Here is a 27,886-nt window from a genome sequence, read left to right as displayed (position 1 = left end):
TGGTTGGCGCAGAGTGACAATGTGAAGCGCCAGGGGAGTGGCTCCGAGCGAGCCTGTATGAGCACAGCTGTCACACGTCAGTTTCTCAAATTTGACTTGAAGGCACAGGAATAATTTATCCCACGGAAACAACAACAGTAAGAAATATGTCCATCTCTCTTCTTTCTGTGTTGTTGTCTAGCTAACGTCAGGCTACTATGAAAATACATGTTGGCACTGTTTTGCATATCGCGTTGAAATGGGCTGGTTAATTCGCTTTTTTCTCCTTAATATTCTTGACAAATTGACTAACGTCTGATATTTTGGAAGAAGGTGTAGGGCTTCAAGTGTCTAACCTACTTTTCACAGCTTTAAAATAGGATAACACTCAATGGGTTTTCTTTAAAAAGTTAAGGGACAGTAATAGGGACAGTCAGCCAATGAGTTTATGAACTATAGTTCGACACTCAATCAGCCATTTTGTCGAAATAAATTAATGTAGCATAGGCCTACCATTGTTTTGTTTCATGTTGCCTGCCTGCTGCCATGTAGTAGGCCTCGTGTAGCCTGAACGTGAAAAAAAGTATTTAAAACTTTAGAAGTATGCTAAAAGCCACTTTTAAATTCATGTAAAACGTGCCTTTGATGACCTCAGTTATATGATTGTGTAATACAGAGGTGTATAGTGTTAGAATTTCACTAAATGACGTGTTCTTTGATTTCTGAGGAGGAAGGAGAGGCTAGGTTCGGATTGAAAGATTAAGCAAGATGGTTTAATAAAACAACATGAGAAACGATAGTCAAATCACAATTAAACATAAAACATAAAACACTACCAGCATCAGACTGCAAACATGCTTCCCCTGTCGGGACACAAGTTAGCAGCCATGCGACATGACAAACAATAGGGCCTACACTGTAAACAGCGGACCTCAACTTGCTTCCCTCGCGGGTCACAGATTGAAGTCCCGAGACCTTCCTCGGATCACGCATTTATTTCCCCGCACCTGGCTCGTTCCTCAAATGAAATCTTCCCCTATTGGTCAGATGTCTCTCAAAAGAAAGGGTGTAGGCTACGCTCCCAATCAGTGTCCTGAGTGACCTACACCCGGTCAAAGGATCTTACCTAGACGGTGTCAATTGTTTCCAAACTACAGCAATACTCGTTCTTTGTCTTAATCACGTCTGGCTCGACAGGGGATGGCTCTCAACGTTGTTTAAACAATAAGTCTTCAAGCGCTTTTACATTTATGCTAAATAACAGCAATGACCTAATTAATTCTTTAGAAGCTATAGGTTTTGGGTGAGGCAGTCAAATGCTGATTAGTGTGGTGTGATGCAATCGGTTGATTCAGTGCTTTCCTCCAGCTACAGTGTTCATTCAAATAAAAGTACATTTTTATCAGACATCACCAATGTTTTAACTTTTTTAAACCTAACAGTCCACCCCTTCACACCTTAAAAAGGTGTGAATATCTATAAAAGTTACAGAACAAAAATTTAGACATTAGCCAAATTGTAAGAACTAAATCATAATTTATAAAAGAAATTCATGTCCTTCTCTGACCTCATTATCTGACTCCTCATCTTGTATCAAGGTTATTTTCTCTTAACAAAATATGTTCAGCTGGTTTTACTCACAGTGATTAGTGACTAGCATTCCATTTGAAACAAAAACAGATACACTCAATTAAATTAGAAGCTATTAAAAGTCATTGACCAGGTAAAAACAATAGATTGGAAAAAATCTTAGAAATCAAAACCAAATTCTATTTTCCACACTGCACTTCAAATACTGCACAAGTAATAACTGGTTCTCAAATCTGTAATGCAATCAGATGGGTTGAAATCTATTCAATGGCAAATCTGGGGAAAATGGTGTAAGCTATGTGAAAGCACAGAGAGCAGCTGACATCAGTGTCCATTGTTGCAAAAGCTGCAGTATGGGGAATCTGAAGTCCAGATTTTTGAAAGTTCCTTGTTCAATATTGTCCAATCTGAGAATTTGGACAAAATCTCGGATTGCTGCTGGTTCATTCTTATGCAGCCAGCACCAGGTGGCAACGTCACCAATGCCGAAAACCTTAGCAGGCTATGGCGCACTCTTGACGTCACATTTGTGCCCCTAGCTTGGCTGCAGCTGCTGTAAAGAATTTTCTTATCATTTCTGTCCGAAGAATTGGCCCTTTAACAGTTGACTGGAAGGTGACAGATCAGATGAGAGCCCAACGTCTCCAACTGGATTGACTGCTGGCCCAATTCTCCTCGCTCCCCTTGTTGGCGCTGGTGTCCTTTGCATGACCTCTCAGAGACCTTTAGAGCAGCCACAGTTTCTCGATGCCTCCTTTTCAGAAACATGACGATGGACTGGTTGGGTGTGCTGCTCGCTCCAGCACCTGTAGGAAAAAGCCATCCTTAGCTTTTTGGTGTGTCAGCAGGGACTCCAGCCTCCCTGCTCTGTCAGGAAACCACCGCAGGAATTCAGCAGCAGTGATACTCCATGCTCTCAGTCAGCGTCTGGTCAGACGAACTGGGTTCCTGTAGGCACTCTGCTGGGCTTGAAGTTGAAGTGTGAACATGGATCCTTGTTATGCGTCTCTCCCACTCCACTGCAGCGCTGGTGTCCTGCAGCACCTTGCATGAATCTGACCTGGATTCCTTGATCTCCTCGAACAGATGACATCATCAGGCTGAATGACTTCATCAGCAGGAATCTGGAGGCTGCTTTCACCTGTGAATAAAATGGCTGTGATATGCCAACACACTGCCTTGCGAAAAGTCATATTATTGATAGTTTGTCCTTGATTTGTCCATTAAATTTCTCATAGAGGAGAAATTTCCTTTGTCATCTGTGTTTTCCAAAGTCCTTAAGACAATGGGCAAAAAACTTCAGTCCATAACACAATAAATGATCCCAAAAAGTCATGAGTCCATTATAAACATACAGTACAGATCATCAATTACAAAAACACAAAAAACAAAAACTCCACAATTTTCTTTCTCAATGGGGGAAATGGGCTGCTTGATTCATCTTTTACTATTACTTCAGACAATTTTGACAAACTTGATCAGCAAGTTGCTATTTTTGAGCAAATCAATTTCTATATAAGTCACGTGTCACTTTGTGCTCCGTTCCATACTCTGAGAAGAAGAAGATATGTGTAGTATTCTGTGTGGCCTGCACAGAAAACTATCCAAATCCTCAACTCTCCCCCCATTTTTTATTTTTAACTAAATATTTATAAACTAGGGAATATAAAAAATAAAAAATAAATAAAATCAACAAACCATAAAGAAATATCAATGGAAAAACTACTACCTTGACTCTCAAATTATTTTTTCCCTTTTCAGAGAACTCCCTGGAATGCTCTGACTTACAATGGGCTTCATCAATCACTCCGATACAGTCCTACTCAAAAGCAACAAGCCAAAAAGTAAAAGAAAAGAAAAAGATAACAGAAGGATCAAAGTAAAATGTATTAAAAATGTAGCAGAAGAAAAACAAACTCAAAATCCAGTAACCTACTTAGAATATAATGATTAATCCCTTATTTCAATTACAAAATATTCTGGCATGGGGAACATATCTAATAGTTCAGACAATGATTCAATCCTTCACTCAGGAAATCTGCATCTATTGCATTGAATGAGGTGTGAAACCCCCCCTATGAGAGGCCGTATAGGAGGTAATTCATACTTCTGTCTTACACACACTATCATAATCTTGCATATACACCACTATACTCATACACACACACTATTATAATCATTTTACATGTATGTATGAGAGGGTATAGTTGTGTATGTGAGAGAGTATAGTAGTGTGTGTGTGAGAGTATAGTAGTGTATGTGAGAGAGTATAGTAGTGTGTGTGTGAGAGTATAGTAGTGTATGTGAGAGAGTATAGTAGTGTGTGTGTGAGAGTATAGTAGTGTATGTGTGAGAGTATAGTAGTGTATGTGAGAGAGTATAGTGGTGTATGTGAGAGAGTATAGTAGTGTGTGTGAGAGAGTATAGTTGAAAAGGAAGTTGGTTTGATCAATCAGGAAGACAGTTTAAATTCTCACTTCCTCATTGGCTAAAGGGGCCATTTTAAATTATCATTATCTGGTGGGCTTGCTGCTTTGAAAGTACAGCTAGCACCAACTCAGAGGAACAAGGAACATTTAAATCAAGCAGCAGAAACTTTAAGGAAAAAAACAACCTTTTTGGACAAAAACATTTATTCTTATTTTATTTAGTTTCTTTTTCAAGGTCAGTTATTGTTTGTGGAAGTATATGGTTATGAGGGAAAACATTGCTATTTTTTCACTGATACACTGTGGTGTGTTCAGAGAATTGTGAGGTAAACTGACAATTTGGGCCATGAAAGTGTCATTTTGGAAAGATAAATTTCTGAGCTCAATGGTTATACTCTGACAATCTCTTTCTTGCTCTTGATTAACCAGCAGTTTGAAGAGGATGCCAATCAGGGAAGCTTTGGTGTAGAGCTGAAGATCTTTGTCCGAACCACGCGGGACCTTAATTTCTATCTTTTACACGGGCTCGCTTCGGGGGTTGCGCGTACAACAGTGCAGAGAGCAATGCAGAACATTTTAGTTAGGAGTGACAACGCTGAAATGAATGAAGAGCCCCCACCCAAAGTACATTTTGAGACTTCAATGTTGTTGTTCCAGAAAATGACTTTATTTTCAATTAAACAGTTATGAACAGAATTCTAGAAACTGTAGACCCACTAGCCAATGACATTCAATTATTTTTTGAGCCTAGTGAACTCTATCAGTGAGCAACTTCATTAGTGTCAAGGCAATTAATAAAGGTTAATAAAAGGCCATTGACAAGTTTCCTTTTCAGTCAAATGATTATTCCATTTTCAATTGTTTAAACAAGACATTAATAATGTATTAGGAAATGTTGAGTTATTGACAACACGATGCCTCTTCAATTTAGTCAAGTTCAACAGGCAACAGATTTTAATAATGTATATTAAGGAGTTCTTGGAAGTCATTCCTGACCAAATCCCTGAGTGTTTTTAATGCAAAATCCATAGTTTCCTTAAAATCCTCGAATTTTTTCAGGACTGGCAACCACGAGCAGTTAATGCATGTGTTTTGCGGTGGGTAAATGACGGCCTTGTCTGAGGGGCAGCTCATGGAGAAAAACCACTGAAGGTAGTGGGGCGAAGACCGGGGTGGAATATCGTTTGCTCCCGTCGTAAAGGCCAGGATACCCCCAAGTTGCAAGGGTCCCTCTTGCGCTGAAAAAGAAATACACCAAAGAACACCAAAAAATAAATTAAACCTAGCATGTAGAAAACTTTTAAAAAGGAGGGAAAGACAAAGACAGACAGAAGGGCATATGAAAAGATTTTTATTCCATAACTAGCAATAATACTTACCCTCAACATCCAGCAGGTAGTCCCTCCAAAATGCACACATTCCTCTGCCCTTCTTTTGTTCCTGCCCACTGCTGACAGTTCTAGTACATCCGCTGTGAGTGGGGATGGCTCGTGACAAAACAGCAGTCTGAAAGCATCTGGGTGCATTCTTATTGCATCAAGAACACCAAGAGTCTTCATCCCCTCCCTGAACCTGTAAAAATGTATCATGAGAAGATACAAATATAATTTTTCAAATTGGATAAATTATCACACAGCACATGAAAGGGATGACTTATAAGACAGTTCAGTTTTTGATTATGCAAAAAGGCCTTGTCTTTGACCACTATCTAAAACGTGATGTTCTTTACGTTTTTAAGATTTTAAGATTTAAGATTTTATATGATACATGCAAGCCTTTATTTCGGAGTGTTTGGTTGTACACTGGCTTTTAAAAATATGTTAAAATCTTTCATTATTCTTAAACCTTGTAAGGTGTTCAGGTCTGTGGGACCCGTTGTCCCACAAATGATGCTATTTATTATGTCTTGTAACTCAAACTCATTGGCCTTGGCTCATTTTCTTTGAAGAACATAAAAAATAACTTATTTTCAATTAGTGTACACGGTACACCCCCCTACACATAACTAATACAAATGAGGTGTTCGGGTCTACTGGACCCAAGTGTAATAATTGTAGGTGCTATGAAACTTTGTACCTGCTATTCTCACACAAAGTTACAAAATTGTTACATTTCAAGTACTTTCACCTGTTCTGATAATGACTGATGATAATGAATGAAAAATCTTGTTTCCATTTTTTTTTTTTACCTTTTTTATAATTGAATTTCCTTGTTTACTCACAAAATCATGATCATATGATCTCACAGGAGTAAATGGCAAATATGAACCATAAATGATGTATATATCATTGGTAATTGAGCTTAAGTAAACCTTTTTACATAATTTTTTATGGCTGTATTGATTTAAAAGCCTAATAATGTGGTGGGTCCACCAGACCCGGGAACATTGGCTGTGGAACAAAAATATGAACACCTTAGAAGGGTTAATTTTGTTTTGCTAAAAAATTGAGTGACACAAACCTTTGAAGTGCTCCACTAACTCGATGAACCAGCTGAAACATGATGATATCCTCCACCAAGAGATCTTTGTCTTCTATGCGTTTCAAAGGCCTTAGACACCCAGCATTGGCCAGATAATCTGTAATAAATCATTGTATAGTATGAACAACACAAGATTAGATATATTAAACAAACTGTTCTTTACTGGAGGCCAGGCCTGTATGTGATGATGAAATTAGGTGATGCATGAATTTATATGAATGACATCTTTTATTTAACTCCTTTAATCACAGTAGTATATTTAGCACTGACCAAGCCTGGTTTAAACATTCATATGAAAGTCAGAAACAAATCACACAGATTGCAGAAATATAAAAACAAATATGTGGCTTCACCACACTTAATCAGGGCTCTCAAGTTTTGAAGACAGGCAAGAGTGACATTCTAAAATGCTTAATAAGCACTTGAGAGCCCTGCTTAGTAGTATTTAGATTATTATTCACTGTAATAAACATATATAAACATGTATATTGCACTCGTTACTAATAATAATAATACATTTTATTTATATAGCGCTTTTCATGGTACTCAAAGACACTCACAGGCTAAATATCGTCACCCAGTCAGATGATTGCAACTCAGCTAGCTAGCCAGCCGATGGAAGACCGAGCATTCTTATTTAACCTATCTTTGCTGTAAAACGCCTACGCCTACTCTCTCTTTACCCAAAGATAGGTGAAATCCAATAAATGCAGAACTACATTGCAATAAGCTGCGCACTGAATAGCAAATTACAATGTGTTTGAAATTTAATAACAGGAGCGCAGCAATGGGTATTACAATTACCAGTATGCTTCCATTACTGCTGCTGCTAGCTTTTTCTCCTAGTCAAAGTCAAATGTACATTGTACAGTAAATAAACTGTGGTTAATCAATCAATACATCTTATGTAAGCAGATTTATCAACTTACCTCTTCCTGGATTTCGACGACGATCCACCGAAATGCTGTCTCGTCTGGTAACGGGGTCCTCCGTGTTGCATTGAGCTAGCTAGAAGTAGCAGTGCTAGCCTGGAGCCAGGTCTGACTGGATTTGCAGTTCCACCCCTGAATAATCTCTGCATCTCCGAATCAGAATCTGTTGGACTTAATTTAATTGTCGAGACATCGTTGACAATAGCTCACCATTTCCTAAATTATTATTTAGAAGACCCACAGCTTCAGTTAGCCTCTCTCTATCCATTACAGCTCCACTTCAGCCAAACTATTATAATGACAGTGCCGGAATTTGACCGTCAAATACCGCTTCTTCTTTGTCAACCAATCAGGAGCTGAGTAATCAAACTCCCTTCCGTTTCAATCAAACTCCCTTCCGTTTCAATCAAACTCTCTCACACACACTACTATACTCTCTCACATACACTACTATACTCTCTCACATATACTACTATATTCTCTCACATATACTACTATACTCTCTCACATACACTACTATACTCTCTCACACACACTACTATACTCTCTCACACACACTACTATACTCTCTCACATACACTACTATACTCTCTCACATATACTACTATACTCTCTCACATACACTACTATACTCTCTCACATACACTACTATATTCTCTCACATACACTACTATACTCTCTCACATATACTACTATACTCTCTCACATATACTACTATACTCTCTCACATATACCACTATACTCTCTCACATACACTACTATAGCTACTCTCTCACATACACTACTATACTCTCTCACATATACTACTATACTATCTCACATACAATGCTATACTCTCACACACACACTACTATACTCTCTCACATACACAACTATACCCTCTCATACATACATGTAAAAGGATTATAATAGTGTGTGTGTATGAATATAGTGGTGTATATGCAAGATTATGATAGTGTGTGTAAGACAGAAGTATGAATTACCTCCTATACGGCCTCTCATACCCCCCTGTGTCTCCTACACAGTCCTTCATTAACACAGGAGACAATACTCTAAGAGTTTGCTTGTTGGAAGAATAACTGAAACTTAGTCAAGGAACAGAAAAATGGATTTAAAGTTTAAAGAAATCTAAGACTAAGGTATTCCCAATAAGACATATTGTCCCTATAAGACAACACTAAACATGAACAAAAAATGTAATCAAATGAAACCAATCATTTCCAATATTCAACGTTTTAGCAGGCATCTTTGCACTCTTGCAACACATCTTCATACATGTTTAACTGCTTAGCACATTTAATACTCTGAGAAACTCCATTCAAACTTTAAAATGTTCCACGTCTTTCATACCTTAAGGGTCGGCGCCCAACTCTTCAAAGACATTCATACAGATTAATCCATTTTCTCACTGCTCCACCCTTTTCCACAAAAATTCAAACCAATCATCCAATCAAAACTATGTTGTACTGCATTCACACTGCAATCTCTTCAGAAATTTAATTTCTCTAGTTTATCGTATTTTCCATAGTCTGACCCCTGGTTTTAGTAGACGCTCTGTTGTAATGATTTACGAACCAGATGGAGTCACTGTTCGTTATCAGGAAATGGAATTTCCAATGCAAAACTCAACACAAACGAACATTCACAACCACACTGCGTCTGTAACCTCAACACGTCCACAAACCCCACCGCTGAGCTGCACGCTCTCAATTTAAACAAAACAATCTTATTTACAATTATTTCACAAAACACACAGCGCGCGCAAGTCGCTGCAGCAGACTCAAATCCCAACACCACAATTCTATTTCTAAAAATATTTACAGTAGACTATATACAACCCTATATTTAATTGTTTCCTATTTTCACTGACTATGTCCACTCTAGTGAACTCGATTCTGTCTTTTGACTCAGAACCAAACCTTCCGTTGCAGGCTTTTATTAAACTAAGCTACACCTAAACAAAACGGCGTTAATTTCTTGTAGGTTTATACCTTCTGTTGCAGGTTTTATTAAACTAAGCTACAAAACAACAAACTGGCGTTTTGCTTTTGTGCACTCAAAAGAATTTCCAAAACTTCTTAGGTCGAGAGACTAAAATCTGTGACCTTCCGTGCAGGTTTTTTATTTATTTATTTTTTAACTAAGTAACACAGAAAGAAAATTGCATTTTCCCTCCTGTGCCCTCAAAGAAATTAACACTCTCAGGGCAAGACTTTGGAAAACTTCTGTCCTTCCGTGCAGGCATTTCTAACATTAGGCAACAAAGGCAAGAAATGAGAAGCATTAATCTGGGACACAGCACCCGGTCGTCACTGTGATGATGGTACACCAGTTCCCACAATCTCACAGTTTGTTAAAACTGGCTTAAAAAGACTTATTCCCGCCTCTGCTCCTCACAGAAACTTATTCTGTCGCCCCCTTTAGGTCTTTTTATTTAAAAATTTAACAGGATTCTAAACCTGGCCACATAGTGGGCTTCTAGTGCACTATCACCATGGACCTTCCTCGCAGGCTTTTTTAAACTCCCATGGACATTCTGTTCAGGCTTTTTTAAGCTTATACATACAAATCACACACACGGTACAAATAACAACAAACAAACATACAGTGCTTTTGACTTATCGCTCTTAACGCGTTCTCAATTGGGAATTACTTTGTCATTACTTTTTCAGATTTTAATAGACTTACCAGTTGATGCTGCTGATCTCTCCCACCTAAATCTTTCTAAATTAACTATTGCAGATTTTCGATAAAAACAGGTTCTGGCTCACCTTTCAATTCCGGGCCCTGTGTGAGAGATCAGCAGACACCAGCTCCTTCTATCAGTTTGCCTTTTTCCTTTTGTCCTCCAAAAAATCCACGTCGAGGGCCACCAACTGTTAGAATTTCACTAAATGACGTGTTCTTAGATTTCTGAGGACGAAGGAGAGGCTAGGTTCGGATTGAAAGATTAAGCAAGATGGTTTAATAAAACAACATGAGAAACGATAGTCAAATCACAATTAAGCATAAAACATAAAACACTACCAGCATCAGACTGCAAACATGCTTCCCCTGTCGGGACACAAGTTAGCAGCCATGCGACATGACAAACAATAGGGCCTACACTGTAAACAGCGGACCTCAACTTGCTTCCCTCGCGGGTCACAGATTGAAGTCCCGAGACCTTCCTCGGATCACGCATTTATTTCCCCGCACCTGGCTCGTTCCTCAAATGAAATCTTCCCCTATTGGTCAGATGTCTCTCAAAAGAAAAGGTGTAGGCTACGCTCCCAATCAGTGTCCTGAGTGACCTACACCCGGTCAAAGGATCTTACCTAGACGGTGTCAATTGTTTCCAAACTACAGCAATACTCGTTCTTTTGTCTTAATCACGTCTGGCTCCGACGGGGATGGCTCTCAACGTTGTTTAAACAATAAGTCTTCCAGCGCTTTTACATTTATGCTAAATAACAGCAATGACCTAATTAATTCTTTAGAAGCTATAGGTTTTGGGTGAGGCAGTCAAATGCTGATTAGTGTGGTGTGATGCAATCGGTTGATTCAGTGCTTTCCTCCAGCTACAGTGTTCATTCAAATAAAAGTAAATTTTTATCAGACATCACCAATGTTTTAACTTTTTTAAACCTAACAATAGTCCAGGTGCCAGAAAGTAGAAATCCTGTCCAGCAGCTGTCCCAACCGTCACTAAACCAGTTCCTCTACCAGGTAGATGAGCTCGTTAGTGAAAACACCTGTTCTAGATGTAGAGGCAGATCCAAAAACATGGCAGGATTTTTACTTTCTGGCACCTGGACTATACACCTCTGGTGTAATATATAGGGAGAGTGCTAAGGCTTCTACATTCTGTTGCTCTCTGGTGACATAGTGGTAAACATTGCAAAACTTGTGGTGAGATTACATTTTATTTTTCATTGGAGCAGAGTGTGCAGACAGGAAAATATCAATTGCACCAGTTAATACACAATATAACAGGAACTTAGCAACAACTTAACTTCACATAACAATGGGTTGAGCACCACAACAATTAGAAATGCAATTTTTTTATTTAAAGAAGTCTTGCCATATCGGCATATTTGTAAAGGAAAGCGGTCCTATCTTGCTCTATGATGTAAATCAGCATTGCATTGAGTGTTAAGAAATTTACTAAAAGACATGTTCGTTGGATTGATGAGGAGGAAGAAGGAAGGCTTGTCTAGGTGTGAAAACAACGAAAAAATGTGATAGGAGTTTGTCCTTTATTGGCTCTCTGTAACTTCTGCATACTTTCACCTATTCAAACTATTCAACTTTTAAAATGTTCAGCTCTTTCAGCTAATGATGGGACTTCTTCAACTTTTTTCTATTTATACTTTTTAAAATATTCAGCTTTTTAACACTTTTTTTTAACATTGAAGTCAATGAGAGCATGCTTCAAGTCCTTCAAATCCTCTTCTGCTTCAAAATGTATCTTCTCCTACATTCTTTCACCTACAGATGTGATTCAAACTTCAAACTATTCACAAAAGAGTCATCATCAGAAGCACTGGTGACATGTTTTCTAATAAAAATATGTATCTTCACCTTTACTTTACAGATAAGTTTGTTGTCAAATGATCAGATATGCAATGAACTCATACACAATCTTATTAAACAATTAATTCTTATTTAAACAATTAGTTATTTACAGTCACAACCTACACTGCTGGAGTCACCTTCCGCAAACTCCCAATTTCAACACAACAATATTCTATTTAAAAAAAACAATTTACAGTAGCCTATATACAACCCTATATTTAATTATTTCCTATTTTCCACACAGACTAGGTTAACTTCTTTAATCACACAAAGAATCTTTCTGTCGCCATCTCAATCAGTCTTGCTTATACTATGGCCACACTTCTTGTGACCGCACAGAGAAAAAGATTTTTCCTGAACTCTAAACCTGGCCGCTTAAAAAAACGGGCTTCTATGTGCAGTATAACCATGGACTTTCTACATAGGCTTTTTAAACTTCACACAACACATACAGTACAGGCCAAAAGTTTGGACACACCTTCTCATTCAATACTTTTCCTTTTTTTCATGACTATTTACATTTTAGATTCTCACTGACGGCATCAAAACTATGAATGAACACATATGGAATTATGTACTTAACAAAAAAGTGTGAAATAACTGAAAACATGTCTTATATTTTAGATTCCTCAAAGTAGCCACCCTTTGCTCTTATTACTGCTTTGCACACTCTTGGCATTCTCTTGATGAGCTTCAAGAGGTAGTCACCTGAAATGGTTTTCCAACAGTTTTGAAGGAGTTCCCAGAGATGTTTAGCACTTGTTGGCACTTTTGCCTTCACTCTGCGGTCCAGCTCACCCCAAACCATCTCAATTGGGTTCAGGTCCGGTGACTGTGGAGGCCAGGTCATCTGGCGCAGCACTCCATCACTCTCCTTCGTGGTCAAATAGCCCTTACACAGCCTGGAGGTGTGTTTGGGGTCATTGTCCTGTTGAAAAATAAATGATGGTCCAACTAAACGCAAACCGGATGGGATGGCATGTCGGTGCAGGATGCTGTGGTAGCCATGCTGGTTCAGTATGCCTTCAATTTTGAATAAATCCCCAACAGTGTCACCAGCAAAGCAACCCCCACACCATCACACCTCCTCCTCCATGCTTCACGGTGGGAACCAGGCATGTAGAATCCATCCGTTCACCTTTTCTGCGTCACACAAAGACACGGCGGTTGGAACCAAAGATCTCAAATTTGGACTCATCAGACCAAAGCACAGATTTCCACTGGTCTAATGTCCATTCCTTGTGTTTCTTGGCCCAAACAAATCTCTTCTGCGTGTTGCCTCTCCTTAGCAGTGGTTTCCTAGCAGCTACTTGACCATGAAGGCTTGATTCGCGCAGTCTCCTCTTAACAGTTGTTCTAGAGATGTGTCTGCTGCTAGAACTCTGTGTGGCATTCATCTGGTCTCTAATCTGAGCTGCTGTTAACTTGCGATTTCTGAGGCTGGTGACTCGGATGAACTTATCCTCAGCAGCAGAGGTGACTCTTGGTCTTCCCTTTCTGGGGCGGTCCTCATGTGAGCCAGTTTCGTTGTAGCGCTTGATTGGTTTTGCGACTGCACTTGGGGACACATTCAAAGCAATTTTCCGGACTGACTGACCTTCATTTGTTAAAGTAATGATGGGCACTCGTTTCTCTTTACTTAGCTGATTGGTTCTTGCCATAATATGAATTCTAACAGTTGTCCAATAGGGCTGTCGGCTGTGTATCAACCTGACTTCTGCACAACACAACTGATGGTCCCAACCCCATTAATAAGGGAAAAAATTCCACTAATTAACCCTGACAAGGCACACCTGTGAAGTGAAAACCATTTCAGGTGACAACCTCATGAAGCTCATTGAGAGAACACCAAGGGTTTGCAGCGCTATCAAAAAAGCAAAGGGTGGCTACTTTGAGGAATCTAAAATATAAGACATGTTTTCAGTTATTTCACAGTTTTTTGTTAAGTACATCATTCCATATGTGTTCATTCATAGTTTTGATGCCTTCAGTGAGAATCTACAATGTAAATAGTCATGAAAATAAAGGAAACGCATTGAATGAGGTGTGTCCAAACTTTTGGCCTGTACTGTACATCACATACAATTGCTTTTGACTTATCGTTTTCAACGTAGTTTTCAATTGGTTATTACTTTTACATATTTTAATAGACTTACAAGTTGATGATTGCTGCATTTTCACATCTAAAACATTTCCTTTATAAGCTATGCAGTGTTTTGATGAAAACAGGTTTTCTGCTCACCTCTCAGTTGTCTGAGCCCATGTGAAAATTCAGCCAGTCACCATAACCCCATCTTTTGACTTTGTCTTTTCTCCTTTTGTCCTCAAAAAATTCACGTCAGGGTCACCAACTGTTAACAAATTTACTAAAAGACGTGTTCTTTGGATTGATGAGGAGGAAGAAGAAAGGCTTGGGTCCAATTGAAAGTTAAGCAAAAGGTTTAATAAAACCGAATGATGAAAATGACAAAAACAATCAAACATATAAAAACACTGACAGCAGCAGACTGAAATTACATGCTTCCTCTTCAGGAATTACATCAATCAGCCCCGAATCATTCTCAGGATTCCAAATTTATCCCAAAGAAGTTGAGGGTGGTTCCTCAAATTAAATCTTCCCCTATTGGTCAGATGTCTCTCAAAAGAAAAGGTGTAAGTTCCCAATCCATGTGTCTTGAGGCCACACCCGGTCACAGCCCAGCAGGGAGTGGCTCCCCAAAAGGCAGGAACAGATGTTTGCCTCTCCTCTAGTATGCAAATTGACAGTCATGACTTAATCATTCTTTAGAAGCTAAGGTTGGGGTGAGGCAGTCAAATGCTAATCAGTATTTAAACAATCATTTTCGGCTCAACTTCAGTGTCACTCACAGCAGTTTACATAAAATAGTTTATATCTTTAACCTAAAAGTATTGCTCTAAAACATCACCAATGTTTTAACTTTTTTTTACTTCAACAAGAGTCTGTAGAAATTCTCTCAGAGAGTGCCACCCTCTCAACTAAGCAGTCTTCTGCCAGAGAGGAGTGATTCAAAGAGTTTGTGTCCAGGGTCGGAGGGGTTGCCTACAATCTTTCTACTGCGAAATATAGGAGACTTTGAGATTTTACTGGGACGTCACGTCACATGCCCCAGTTAAAACGGCCATGAGTTGAACGTCATTACCGTCACGATTCAGCGAAAAGAAGACAAAAATGCCGAAGACTTCATCTGTGTGGGAGAACTTTAAAGTAAGTGAGGACAAGACAAAGGGAGAGTGTCAAATATGCAATTTGAAACTGGCCTACCACAACAGCACATCAAGCTTGAGAAATCACCTGAGTTCTGTAAGTAGAACGAGCTTCTTTTATCCGCCATTTACACGTGATAAAAATGTGCACTTAATTTTGATGGAAAATAACGTGACTTGCGAATAGGCTACAGCAGTTAATAACTAACAGTAAAAACGTAGCCTACTGTAGTAACGGGGGACTGTGTCCTGCAACAACAAAGCAGTTGCTTCATCTCGCTTGTCTCTTTTACTGTGAAAAAAAGCTGCCTTCAGGTGCGGTTTGGAAATGTTGGTTTCCCCCGCCGCTGCGGCCGCCACCGAAGCTTCGAATATTCGCTGTTGAAAAGCACCGAAGCTTCGAAGACCAAAAACTGGTATTCGGTACAGCCCTAAAGGACATCACAGTGTCGACACTAAACTTGGTATGCAAGTGAAGTCCCCTCAGTGCCTATACTTCATTAACCTCCCCCCCCATAGATCTGTACTGCCAAGAGCTGCTGTGGCACTATTTGAATGTGAAATCCAAGCGTTGTGGTTAACAGAAAAAAATATCTGCCAAAATACTTTGTAAGCCACACGTCCAAGTATAAATTTCTGCAGTTGTCTAAAGATTAAGTTAAAATTCAGGTGTCAGAATTTCAAATTTTATAGTTCAGTGATGTTTAAGGTCTAATATTGTACAATACATGATCTAGATAACTTGGAACGAGCCTGTTGCCTCAGCAATTTTAAGGACTTGTTGCTTTGACAACAGCTCCAGATAAATTTGAAGCCAGCTTTGAAGAACTGAAAAATCCAGGCTCATGTCAAAATTTCCCATAGTCCAATCAAAGTAAATTATTCCCACGTGAAAAAAAGGACCTCTGTCTTTCACTTGCCCCCCTTTGTTTTCCTTATTCTACTGTACATGCATACCATTTTGACATCCTTTTAATCTTCATTCTAGATGCGTGCCAACTATAAGAAGTGTGTGGGACTGATTTTGGTCAGTGGACTACTGCTAGCCCTGTTTTATGCTTGGAGCCCTGGAACCAGCTCAGGAGTTGACATAAGGCCAAGACAGGAAGGTCTAATAAAGGAACTCATTGAAGGGAAAATTCGAGACCCCTTCAGTGGCAATCATGACATTGCCTACCATATAAAGGATGATGTGGCACGGTGTGTTAATCAGTCAGCAAGTCTAAATTCTGCTTTTGAATTTTTATTTGTTTCCGTATTAACTGACTCAGTGCCATTTTATTTTTCTGACAGTCATTTGGCTCAAAATACATGCGTTTGTCTGGCTGATGAAGGGGCTTTTCAACTGCCATTCTCCAATCTGCTGTTCCCACGTGTGTGGGCCCACAGTTTTGATCTTGCGTTCTTAGAGTCCCATCCTGACCCCGAGGGCATGAAGCGTCACAGAGCTGAGGAGTACAGCAACTTTCAGAAGAGGTAAAGTTCAACTGATGACCCATATGACTATCAGTGAACACACCCTTGTCTACTCATATCTCTTAGATTGGCTATGTAAATGCTTCAAATTTATTGCAAAGAATAGGGTTGGGTACCGTTTGGATTTTTACGATTCCGATGCCGAACCGGTACTTTTAAAACGATTCCTAAACGATTCCTAAACGATTCCTAAACGATTCCTAAACCGATTCTTGAAAAACTGAAAAATGATATAAAAGAAAGGCTTTTTATGGAGTTATTTTTTTTTATTGAAAATTATTTAAATGTAACAATATATTAATGTTTTAAAGTACTTAAATATGTAATAAGTAAACCTAAGTCACCTAACACACAGCTACAATCATTTAACAAATAACACTTACACTATTAACAAGTAACAACAAAATAAATGTTGAGATGGTATGCCAACCAGCTTAAAACTTTAGCCGTTCTTAAGATACTACACCTCTCCTGACTTATGACATGTCCTGCACAGGAGAAAACTCTCTCAGGTGGTGTCCAAGAGGTCTGTACACACCCAGGTAGGAGTTTGAAAGGGCAGACAATTTCGGAAGGCTGTCCTGCCTCCCCCACCACCAGGCTACAGGGTCTTGTCCTGAACGATAGACTAGCAGAGCAAGTGTAATATGTTTACTAGCGATCACGTGCAGTCAGTGAATGGTTAATATGCTTTCACGTCCGTTTAGGTGAGCCCAGAGGGAAAATATGCCATTTTAAAAGTAGCCTACATTTACGGTAGCTAGCTAACGGTAGACTACAGAGAAAGTGTGATGTTTTTACGTCCGTTTCAGAGCGTGTACAAAAAGGCGTATATCAGCAGTGATTGTAGAGTGCATGTCGGGGGAATAGCGCGGACACGCGCTTCACACCGCGAGCGGGCACATGCGCCACTCGGCAGAAAAGGGAGAAAGAAAAAAATAGTCTGCCGCTGTCCGGAGCGACAGAGGGAAATATTTCAGTCGGAACCGAAATGAGGAACCGAAATTCGCGTTCTAATCCGGTCCGAATACTACCGTTTGCGTAGGAACCGGTACCATAGTGGAACCGGGTTTCGGTACCCAACCCTAGCAAAGAAGATAAGAAAGTAAGATAAATTTGGCAAGAACCTTTTGAGTCATGCTGTAACAGTTGACAGCTAACCTACCACATTGTTAACATCTCAGTACACTGACATTACAGACAATTTAAAGACCTTGCTCACATCCTGGCTGTACACTGAAATATGCTTGGCTGTTGTTAATGTCCTTCACCCCGATCTCCACTTACTTTAGCTCTGTTTGCCTGCACCTTTGGTGGTCTATTTATATTTGTAAGTTAATTCGCAATTAGGGGTGCTCATATATATATATATATATATATATATGTCCGAGCTTCTAATCAGCTTTTTACATATGGTGACTAATGGTGCATCGGATTTTGCCAGGCAAATCTACTCAGGTTGGACGGGAATAACATGGTCAGGGTATGATAAACTGTGGGAGTTAGCATAATTAGTGAGCTTCACTTTTTGCACATACAGTACAGTATATTAGATTATACATTAGATGTGAGAAACTCTAGGCACCTCCATAATTTGATTTTTTATGTGTGTGTGTGTGTGTGTGTGTGTGTGTGTGTGTGTGTGTGTGTGTGTGTGTGTGTGTGTGTGTGTGTGTGTGTGTGTGTGTGTGTGTGAGAATAGTAGTAAAAGCCTTAAGCCATGTTGACCTTTGTCCTCTCTGTTTCATAAGGCCTGTGAGAGATAAAACATATGTAGGGTGTGCTGGAACACCCAGGAAATAATTAACACAGTAGCAAACAGGCCAGCAAAGCAGGGAGAACAAATAGTCTTTTTTGTTTGGGGAGAGTGGGGATTTTTCAGCATCAAGACATAATCTTTCAAAAGAGAAGCATCTACAGCTCATTATCAGACACTTGATTGTTATTAGCCTGCCATTATCTTTGCACTCAGCCAAACAGCATCCCTCCTTGTCTGCTGCTTGTATTATTTAATAATATGTTCTGTATGTGAAGGACCTACAATCCTGCAAATGTGCCTATTGTAGCTGAGGCCAACAGTCCTCTTCAGTATCCTACCCAGGGCGTGGAGGTGCGACCCCTCAAAACGATCATCATTCCTGGTAACAGCATATCTAACCATAAACCACACATGATATCAATGCTCAGTGCTTTAATTGCTAATTAAGTCTGTTAGTTTAAATGCTTCACCATCATCCCATCTTGATAGCCCCAGTAGTATTTGCTTACTTTCCATAGGTTTGGGTCTTAAAGAAGAAACAAGATCAAACCATATGGTAATTTCTTCATTTTGTGCTTTTCGTTGTGGTGACATACCCACTTTTTTTTGTCTAAGTTTTAAACTTTTTTGTTTATTTTATTCCTCAAAACCACCATCCATTGGTGTAACAGGTATATTTGACAGCATCACTGGGGACTTTTGATGTTGCTGCTACAGTGGATGGGGTCTCTGTTAAAGGAGAAGGAGAGAAGCACATGATACTATCTAGTCCTCTTCTTTCCACTCTGAACAAGCAGCTGCAGTTTGTCACCTATACAAACACTGTTTTCCATCCCAAGACAGCAGATACAGGTAAAGTTATAATTTGGATACTATCTTGATACTTAAAGTAGAATGTCATGTTTACCTATTAAACCTTATAGAGTTTCATCTTAATCATACCTGCAAACTAGTTGCTTTCCGGCGAAAATCGCTGTGTTTTGAATGGGAAAATTTCATCCACGTGAATCGTGTAGATCCAAAGAGTTTTCATGGGGGGGGGGTCTTCTTCACAATAAAACATCTTTGGTACACGATACGTCACGCGAGTCATTTGGCTAATCACAATCACTGACATGTTTAACGTTAACGTTATAATGGAAAGCAAGCTTGTCAGCTAGTTGGCTTGTCGAATTGTGTTGTTAGCCTACAATGTTAGTTCAATGTGAAGGATTTTGGCAAGGCTATCTCCTCCACTGCATTAGTATTGTTATCTGATTTGTTTTAATGTATATCTTGTCGTAAGATATGAGCGACATGAAAACGAACACATAATGAAACAAGACCCATTAGTGTCTGGTTTAACGTTAATGAGTAGGGTTGGTTACGAGACCCGATGGACGTTAGAGACAACGGAAACATCGCTGCATGTCACGCTAGTTAACACTACACTTGGCAGCAGGTAACGTTAGCCTACCGTTAGCTAACAGCTGGATTAAACACGTTTAAAATGCTAACAGCTAAACGGTGTAAAAGTTTGTCTGTATTTCACTGTAGAGAATTCCAACAACAGTCTGTAGCTGCTGTTTGAAAAACAACACAGATGTTGCGTTCACTTGAAACTCGCCTCGCCAGCCTCGTGCTGCATTCGAAGTAATTGTAAAATACCCTTTTTTCCATACAGTGGTTGTTTTTGTCGTTTAACAGGAATTTACTGGTGAAATAAGTTATTGTTATAAGTTATTGTTCTTACATTTTTTATAAATAATTACATTTTGACCTTGTGGCCTTAGCAATGAACAAGCCATTCTTTCAAAACATCATTACCTAAAGAACTGACAGCAGCGCATAAGCAATTACAGCTTGGCATGACCATTATGTTAACAATGATAGAAATATGCACTGCTTCATCTCTTTATCACAATTTTGTTCTGCAGTTCAATTTGCAACTGAAGGTCACAAGTCATTTTTCACCATTAAAGTTGGACATGGAACCATACCTAAACTTCACAACTCTGGATATCAAAGAGGTGTGTGAGCAGTTATAACATTATTATTTCTTTTGTTAAAAAGTGTTTGAATACCACATCGGAATGTTTTAGTTGTTTATGTGTTTTTTTTTGTTTCAACTTAGAGTACAATATTAGTGAACTTGTTACCATCGCCACCAAGACCTTTCTACGCTATGACAAACTCAAAGATCTCATTGACAGCATACGACAATATTATCCCACCGTTACAATAGTGATAGCTGATGATAATGAACACCCTCAGCCAGTGACCGGGCCTCACACTGATCATTACATCATGCCATTTGGAAAGGTAAATAAGTGTTATGTCTCTATTAAGTATCTTGTATTGTGATTATTAACCAGCACAGTTTATACATGTATGTGTTGATCAACCTTCATCTACTGTACTGTATATAGGGTTGGTTTGCAGGAAGAAACCTGGCAGTGTCTCAAGTGACCACCAAGTATGTGCTCTGGGTGGATGATGATTTCATCTTCACTGCAAACACCAAGCTGGAGAGGATGGTGGACATTTTAGAAAAGACCACTCTGGATCTGGTGAGTTGTATGCCCAGAGACAGTACAATGTGTGAGAATATCTGCTGCATTAATAGTGACTGCATATTATTTTACCTACAAATACTCGGCTAACTTAAAAGTAAACAATTATTCAGCTCTACTCTCTCCCCCCCCAGGTGTTGGAAGTAAGAGTACAACATCATCCCTTTACTGCACCAAACTTCTTCTTTTGTTTAAAAATTGGGGCTTGAATTAGTCTGACTTTCATTTCAGTCTTTCATATTTCCTCATGTGTACATGCACTATTTATTAAAGTTTCATAATTTATATTAGCATAGCTTTCCATAAACGTTGTCTGCCAGCCAAACTGCTGACTACTCATTAGTAGTCCAGCCGGCTACTTTATCATAATCATTCTTTATTCGAAAAAAAAAAATTTGAATAAAAAGATTGCGATTCGCTATGCATGTACATTTTACAACAACTAGCCTCTGCTTTCAAACAATGCAAGCATGATAATAGAAACAAGCCTTATATATATTGTTTGTGTGTGTGTGTGTGTGTGTGCTCAGCTGAGAGGCTGTGTTCCAAATCGCATACCTTTCTTTTTCCTTTTACTACTATTTGTTCATAACATTGCGCCTTAGAACGTTGACCCTCTTGCTCATATGTGCGGCGCAAAGGATTGTATGAATAGCCAGAAAAGCATGCTGGCTTACACACTGCAAAATCCGACCGGATCCAGCAGGAAATCCTAGCATTTTTCATCCTGGAATACTGCATTTGTTATACTTAAGCCTATATTAGAGGAGTTGTTTCAGATACTTCCCTATATTTAATACTGTAGGTATTAAAACATTATAGGTTCAAATATTATAAATATTGTATTATAACTATTAATAGGTTTAAAGGAATTAATTGAAATACTTCTCTATGGTTCTTAGATTATTTCTAAAGAGACGCACACACCCTGTATTTATAAATATTATGTTCAAAATCATAAACAGGTTCAAGAAGAATTAGTTGAAATACTTTCCTATGGTTTTTAGATTATTTTTAGAGAGACACACACACCCGCACTGGCGGGATCTCGCTACAGTGGAAACCCGATGACGAGACAAGAGGCTTTCGATTGACAACCTAGATGTCCCCCGTATGTGAAATACACAGCACACAGAAGATCTTTATAACCATTACATTACATTACATTACCAAACAATTACAATTGATTACTCACACTCAAACAGCCACTTCTGACTTGGTCACAGAGGTTTCTGCTCGGCTGGAGGATCAAAGGTCTGCTTGTCAGGTCGGTCCCCGGGGTTGCTGCAAACCGCACGGCTAAAGAGGAGGCCACCACTTCTCCTTTGGAGGGGGTCCCCGGTCACTCAGGCAAATGGCAAAAAGGAAGAAAAAAGGAAAAAAATAAAAAAAGGAAAGAGTCTTCTAAAAGAGCAAAAAAAGACTCAAGGCCTTTTGGGTCACCTTGCTCAAGACGAACACAGGTGGTTTTATTATTTTTTTATAAAAAAGCAAAAAGTTAACAAGCAAACAAAATAAATGAAAAATGAACAGAGTTCAGTCACTCAAAAATTACTCTGAGACAGAGTCTTGGTCAAAAACAGAAAACGAACCCAAGGGATCGAGCGAGCGCGGGCTCCTTTTTTTTCTTGGTCCCCCAGGGAGGTGCCTCTCGGCCCTTTTCCTGGCCATCCAGGGAGGTACTGAACCCCTGTGCTGAGAGCACTAGGAGTCTGGTGCTGCCCAAAAAAAGAGGCCCTTTGACTTGCAAAGCTTCTCTTTTTATACACAATTCATCCGCCTCCCTTCATAGATGCAGCTTGGGGGTGATCAACCACTTTATATGACCTTACATGGTAATACAGTCTTAAAGCAAGAATCAGGTTGGATATACGTAAAACCATCTCATATGACAATATTTCCTTTATACATATGCATGTTGCTATCTAACATAGAATCTAACTGCTCACTTCAACTGCATTGATCAATAGGTCAGAGCAGTAACCTTTTTCACCTCTTGTATGCATCAAGAGCCTAACCCCTCATGTATACAGGGCCCCAACAGCACTTCCTCTTTCCAGCTGTGCAGGTTCAGATAGACAGTTGCACAAAGCTACTTGTGCACACTTCCTCTTCACGACTGCAGGGTCAAATAGGCAGCTTTACACAGTAACTCACACTAAAATGTCTCTAAGCATGTTTATAGTAATATCAGTAACACAAAAACTTAGCATGATCATATTTCTAAAGGCACATCAGTACTCACACACCAAAATCAAAGGCAGTATTATAGTTTCAAGAGCAAAAATATATTTTAGCTGTTTTTGGGTTAACTCATGTCAAAAGCAGAAGCACAGTCTCCACTGTTCTTGAGCTGATACATTTCAAAAGCAGAAGTATAGTTTTAGCTGTCTTTTGGATTAATACAAATACATTTCAAAAGGCAAAAATATTTCAAAAAGCAGGAATATAGTTTTTAATTGTTTTTTGGATTTTCACATACTCTCGTTCAACACTGGCCAACTAAATAGTATGTGTAGAGTCTTTTAACCAGACCTATATTAGGCCAATTCAGCACGAGAAAGGGAGAACTTGTTCGGACGCATGTTCTGGGTTGCCAATACATCAATGTCCATTCATTAAATATCTTTAGCTACTCTAGCTACACAGCTGCTGGTTATTCCGCCATCTCGACCTGCACAGCTGCTGTTTATTCCACTAACCACTGCTGCAGTATTTATACCCGGTTTAAGCTCACCTTCGGCGCCAGATCGTTGCACCTACTAATGTAACCTACGGCTCAAGACCTGCTGCCGTTGCTTGCTTTTCCGCCAGCTCTTCACTGCTTAGACCTCGCAGCCTCCCTGCTCGGATTCCAGTGAGAGAGTTTGAACACACCACCGCCTGCCCGCCTCAGCCGCGATCCGGTTCGGAGTCCTCTGCCCTGTGCTTTCTGTCCTAGGCTGCTAGAGTAGGCTACTAGACTCACATTAAAACAGTTGAAATCGTTACTTTGTGTCTGCGTGTGGTTTTATCTGAGTGTTGGGTCCGAGCCTCGGCCTTAACAGGAGTAAAGTGCCGAAATATTAATGAATCCCGTTACGTATGGACAGCAATGTATTCAGTACACTAGGGTGACCAAACGTCCTCTTTTGCCCGGACATTTTTACGTACTGTCCGGGGCGTCCGGGGGGGTTTTATAAATTCATGAAAATGTCCGGTTTTCACTGTTTTTCATGGGCCTATTAAGCGTGTACTTAAATTGACTGGCGCTTTGCACAGTGTACTACGGTACTTTGTTGTGGCGCGAATATCCCGGTGGCTGCTTTGTGGGGCGCTCTGCGACGTGCATATACACAGGGACCAGAGCAGACAGCGGAGCAGCATTGCACACAAAATGCTGCAGCGTTTCCTGCTAAAGTTTTCCCACCGTGGTCAGAAAACACAGAGGAGACACTTTGTTTCTCTCACTATGACTCTAGAGTCGTACTCGCTCGCCGTCACTCTCCCTTAATAATTCCTCGCTCTATCACCCACTCCCCACACACACAGACATGCCGGCTCGACACACACACCAGCGCACAAGTATTAACATCAGGCTACGGCGAAAGCTCTGCGTGGAGCAACCATAACAACCATAAAACAAGACTTGTAAAATGTCCCACGTACCGTCCCGGTAGGGACCGGACTAGTGGGAGGCGGAGTGCACCGTGTGCAAAGCTGGCATATATGTTTTAGTGTCTTTATTATTTATCTTATTACATTGAAAAGGTATTAAGACATATTTTGTTGTAGCTGGATTTTCTAACACAGAAGAGGTCATATTTAGAACATTATTTCATATTATTTATTTATTTTAAAAGAGAGATATTATTTTGTTACAGGTTGTTACAGATTTTATTTTATTACAGAAGTTATTTTTGCACCATCGAGGCATAATAAAGCATGTTCATTAACCATTAATTAAGCCTGTCTGAATTTTTGTCTCGAGGCCAGGCCAAGTGTCCTCTTTTTTGGAAATCAAAATATGGTCACCCTACAGTACACCTGCTAAGTAGCAGGAAGTTGTGCAATATAAATAATAATTTCATCAAAATGTTTACCAATTTAACATACAATACACTGTATTGTAAGGCTCAACAACGTCCACGTTACACAGTGTCTATCTTAATGACTTCAGGTCGGTGGCGCAGTGAGAGAGGTCACAGGTTTCACTGCAACATTTCGTCACACCATTTCAGTGGAAGAAGGGGGAGAGGAGGGCAACTGTTTACATATTAGAAATGGCTACTACCATGTCATTGAGGGATTTCCCAACTGTGTGGTAGCTGATGCCGTCATCAACTTCTTCATGGGGAGGACAGACAAGGTCCAGGAGGTGGGCTTTAACCCCCGCCTGGCACGGCACGGTCATCTGGGTGAGTCCACAATTAAATATTAATATAGCAGTTTATATTAGCTATTTTCTCTATGCAGTACAGCTGTAATAACACTGTTGAGTTGAAACAGGAAATTGTAGCAAAGATGTTCAAAACAAAATTTTCTTTTGGCACTGCAGAGTTTTTCATCGATGCTCTGGGCTCCCTCCACATTGGCTCCTGTAGTGACGTCACTGTAAACCACGCATCAAAGATCAAACTACCCTGGAGTAAAACAGACTCACAAAAGGCCTATGACAAATTCCGCTATTCATCTTCCACTGCTGATAATGACATTCATAAAGAAGTATTCTACTTCAAGAACAGGTTCAAGTGCATGACCAGTCAGTGAAACTTGTGCTCCCAAATGTCTGTATGCTGCCCTAACGTGAGGAACAATGGGAACTGATCGTTTTCAGGTAATGTGAAGACTGCAGAAAATAATGTTATATTTTTTTATGTTTGCTTTTACTACCTTAGCACTTGGTGTTAAACATATTGCTTGGACATATTTTGTTCTATGAAGAGATTACATTCTTTACTACAGACAAATGTATGCTATCCTCTTTTCTTTAGCAGACGTTTTTGTATGCACTGTTGATTTCCATATATACTGTAACTTTAAAAAGATTTGGTTTGTATACAGGAAAATGCTTCAGAGAGAGCGTTCACTAATCCAGCCTAGTATGTTATCTAAATAAAATAAAATGTATATTGTATATGCAGGGTTCGTATGGGTGCTTGAAATCCTTGAAAATGTTAGAATTTTGATGTTGTGTTTTCAAGGTTTGAAAAGTGCTTGAATTTTGGATAAAATGCTTGAAATTGTAACTATATTTCTTTCACAACAAATAGCCTAAAATTAAACCTGCTCGGTTGTGCATGTGTGACTGCGATCTGCCACCAAGCCAAGAACCGCCCTAGGAAGCAGCTCGATTGGTTGGGGTAAGGCATTTCACCTCGAGTGGTTAAGGTTAGGATAGCCGATTGGTCAGGGGATAGGACTTGTAAAAATGGGGTTATGTTAACCTTGCGTAAGCATCATGGACACCTGGCCAATAAATGCTATTGAAGGGTGGGTCTTGGTGTGGCCATAGTGGGATTCGTAATATCGCTGCCGGCAGGTTGTCATTTAACGTTGGCTGGAAGATGAAAAATACAAATTATGGATTAAACAGGAACAAACCCTGCGAGTTGCCTCTTGTAAAGTCTGCTAAAAAGACGTGTCAGATGGAGTGTCATGCAAGTAGCCTATGGTAAGGTTGAGGATGGCCTTATGGAATATTTGCACTGCTCTATTCCAGTAGATAAATGTATATGTCTTGGCAATGAAATACATTTTTTTTTTCAATTAATATAGGCTATTTATCAGGCAGGTGCCAGTCAGTCTTCTGGGTTAAAATGGAATTACAGGTTGCTTTGTCTCAGAGCCTGTAAAATATTTCTGTTCAAATCCTATGTCTTCATATTTTTAGCCTTTGAAATTACTTCAGTTTTACAGCTTGAAAATCACATTATCTGGGAAGCAATATTTGGACATTAATTCATAGGCAGCCCAAACTTTGTAGGGTGGAAGACAAACGTGTTAATATGACTGAAAGTTTTTATGGCATGCCCTGCATGGAATTCTTTTGATAACTTTTTGTCACAAGGATCCACCAAGTCTGTGCGCAAGCTTTCATGCCGATCAGACTCACGCCCCAGGACGAGTTAAACAAAGTAGGTTTCCCATACATAAATATTTTGCTTATTATTTAAAAAAATTAAAACAGTACCATCTAATGGCAAATTTTTTTCGTCATGAGGGTCAACAGATACTACCTGCAAAGATTCAAGAAGATTGAAATCACGGCCTAGGACAAGTTCGAAAGAATGTAAAACACATGAAAAATGCATAAATTAAAAATGTCTGCCTTCCGGTTGGGCGGAGCCAATGAAGGTAAATGGGAAATATGTCCGCAATGATTACAGCAATATATGGATTAAAGATCGGAGCAACTATATCCAAGTTAAGGCCGTCCACGCATTCGGGGCGCTATTGGAGCCCGCTTACAGTTATGGGCTAAATCGCTGTAGAGTCTCGCAAAGCTCCCATTTGTTTATGTTGGTGCCAATTTTTGTGAGTTTTCGTATATATTGAGGACATAAAAAATGTGCCCAAGGGCTAAAACCAATTAGGGTCCCATAGGCCACGCCCACTTTGACCAATAAGTACCTTACTGTAGGGGTGGCCTCCGGATTGGACCTCCAGAGGGTCATGGCAAACAAGAAGTTTTGCGTTGATAGCATTTATTTTGGTCGAGATATGGCAAAGTTGGTGTTTTCATACTTTCATACGTGTTTTTTCTACTATATATATATATATATATATATATATATATACAATACGGGCTAGATTTATCAAGCCGTTTGCGCCTGTTTCCAGGCGCTAATTGGTCGCAAAGACGGACGTAACCGATGCGGGCTATTTACAAACAGGGCGCACTTGGGTAAAATCGCAGATTGTCTG

General features: G+C 39.5%; 1 protein-coding gene across 2 annotated transcripts; it reads left to right on the top strand.

Annotated features, from left to right (window-relative positions):
* Positions 1 to 13: 13 nt before the first annotated feature.
* b4galnt1a (beta-1,4-N-acetyl-galactosaminyl transferase 1a) lies at positions 14 to 26,107 on the top strand. 2 transcript variants are annotated; one of them, XM_039801611.1, is made up of 11 exons: positions 14 to 137; positions 16,182 to 16,393; positions 16,487 to 16,669; positions 18,704 to 18,810; positions 18,947 to 18,984; positions 19,100 to 19,280; positions 20,345 to 20,437; positions 20,653 to 20,729; positions 20,837 to 20,977; positions 25,140 to 25,377; positions 25,518 to 26,107. In XM_039801611.1, exons 2-11 carry the CDS (start codon positions 16,182 to 16,184, stop codon positions 25,727 to 25,729), a joined length of 1,482 nt encoding a protein of 493 aa, XP_039657545.1. In that variant the 5' UTR covers positions 14 to 137; the 3' UTR covers positions 25,730 to 26,107. The 2 variants fall into 2 exon arrangements, with proteins under 2 accessions (XP_039657545.1, XP_039657544.1); XM_039801610.1 differs by having other exon boundaries at positions 20,542 to 20,729.
* Positions 26,108 to 27,886: the final 1,779 nt, after the last annotated feature.

This window comes from Perca fluviatilis, chromosome 5, assembly GCF_010015445.1.
Source record: "Perca fluviatilis chromosome 5, GENO_Pfluv_1.0, whole genome shotgun sequence".
Taxonomy (NCBI): domain Eukaryota; kingdom Metazoa; phylum Chordata; class Actinopteri; order Perciformes; family Percidae; genus Perca; species Perca fluviatilis.
This window is presented reverse-complemented; position numbering and strand designations above follow the sequence as displayed.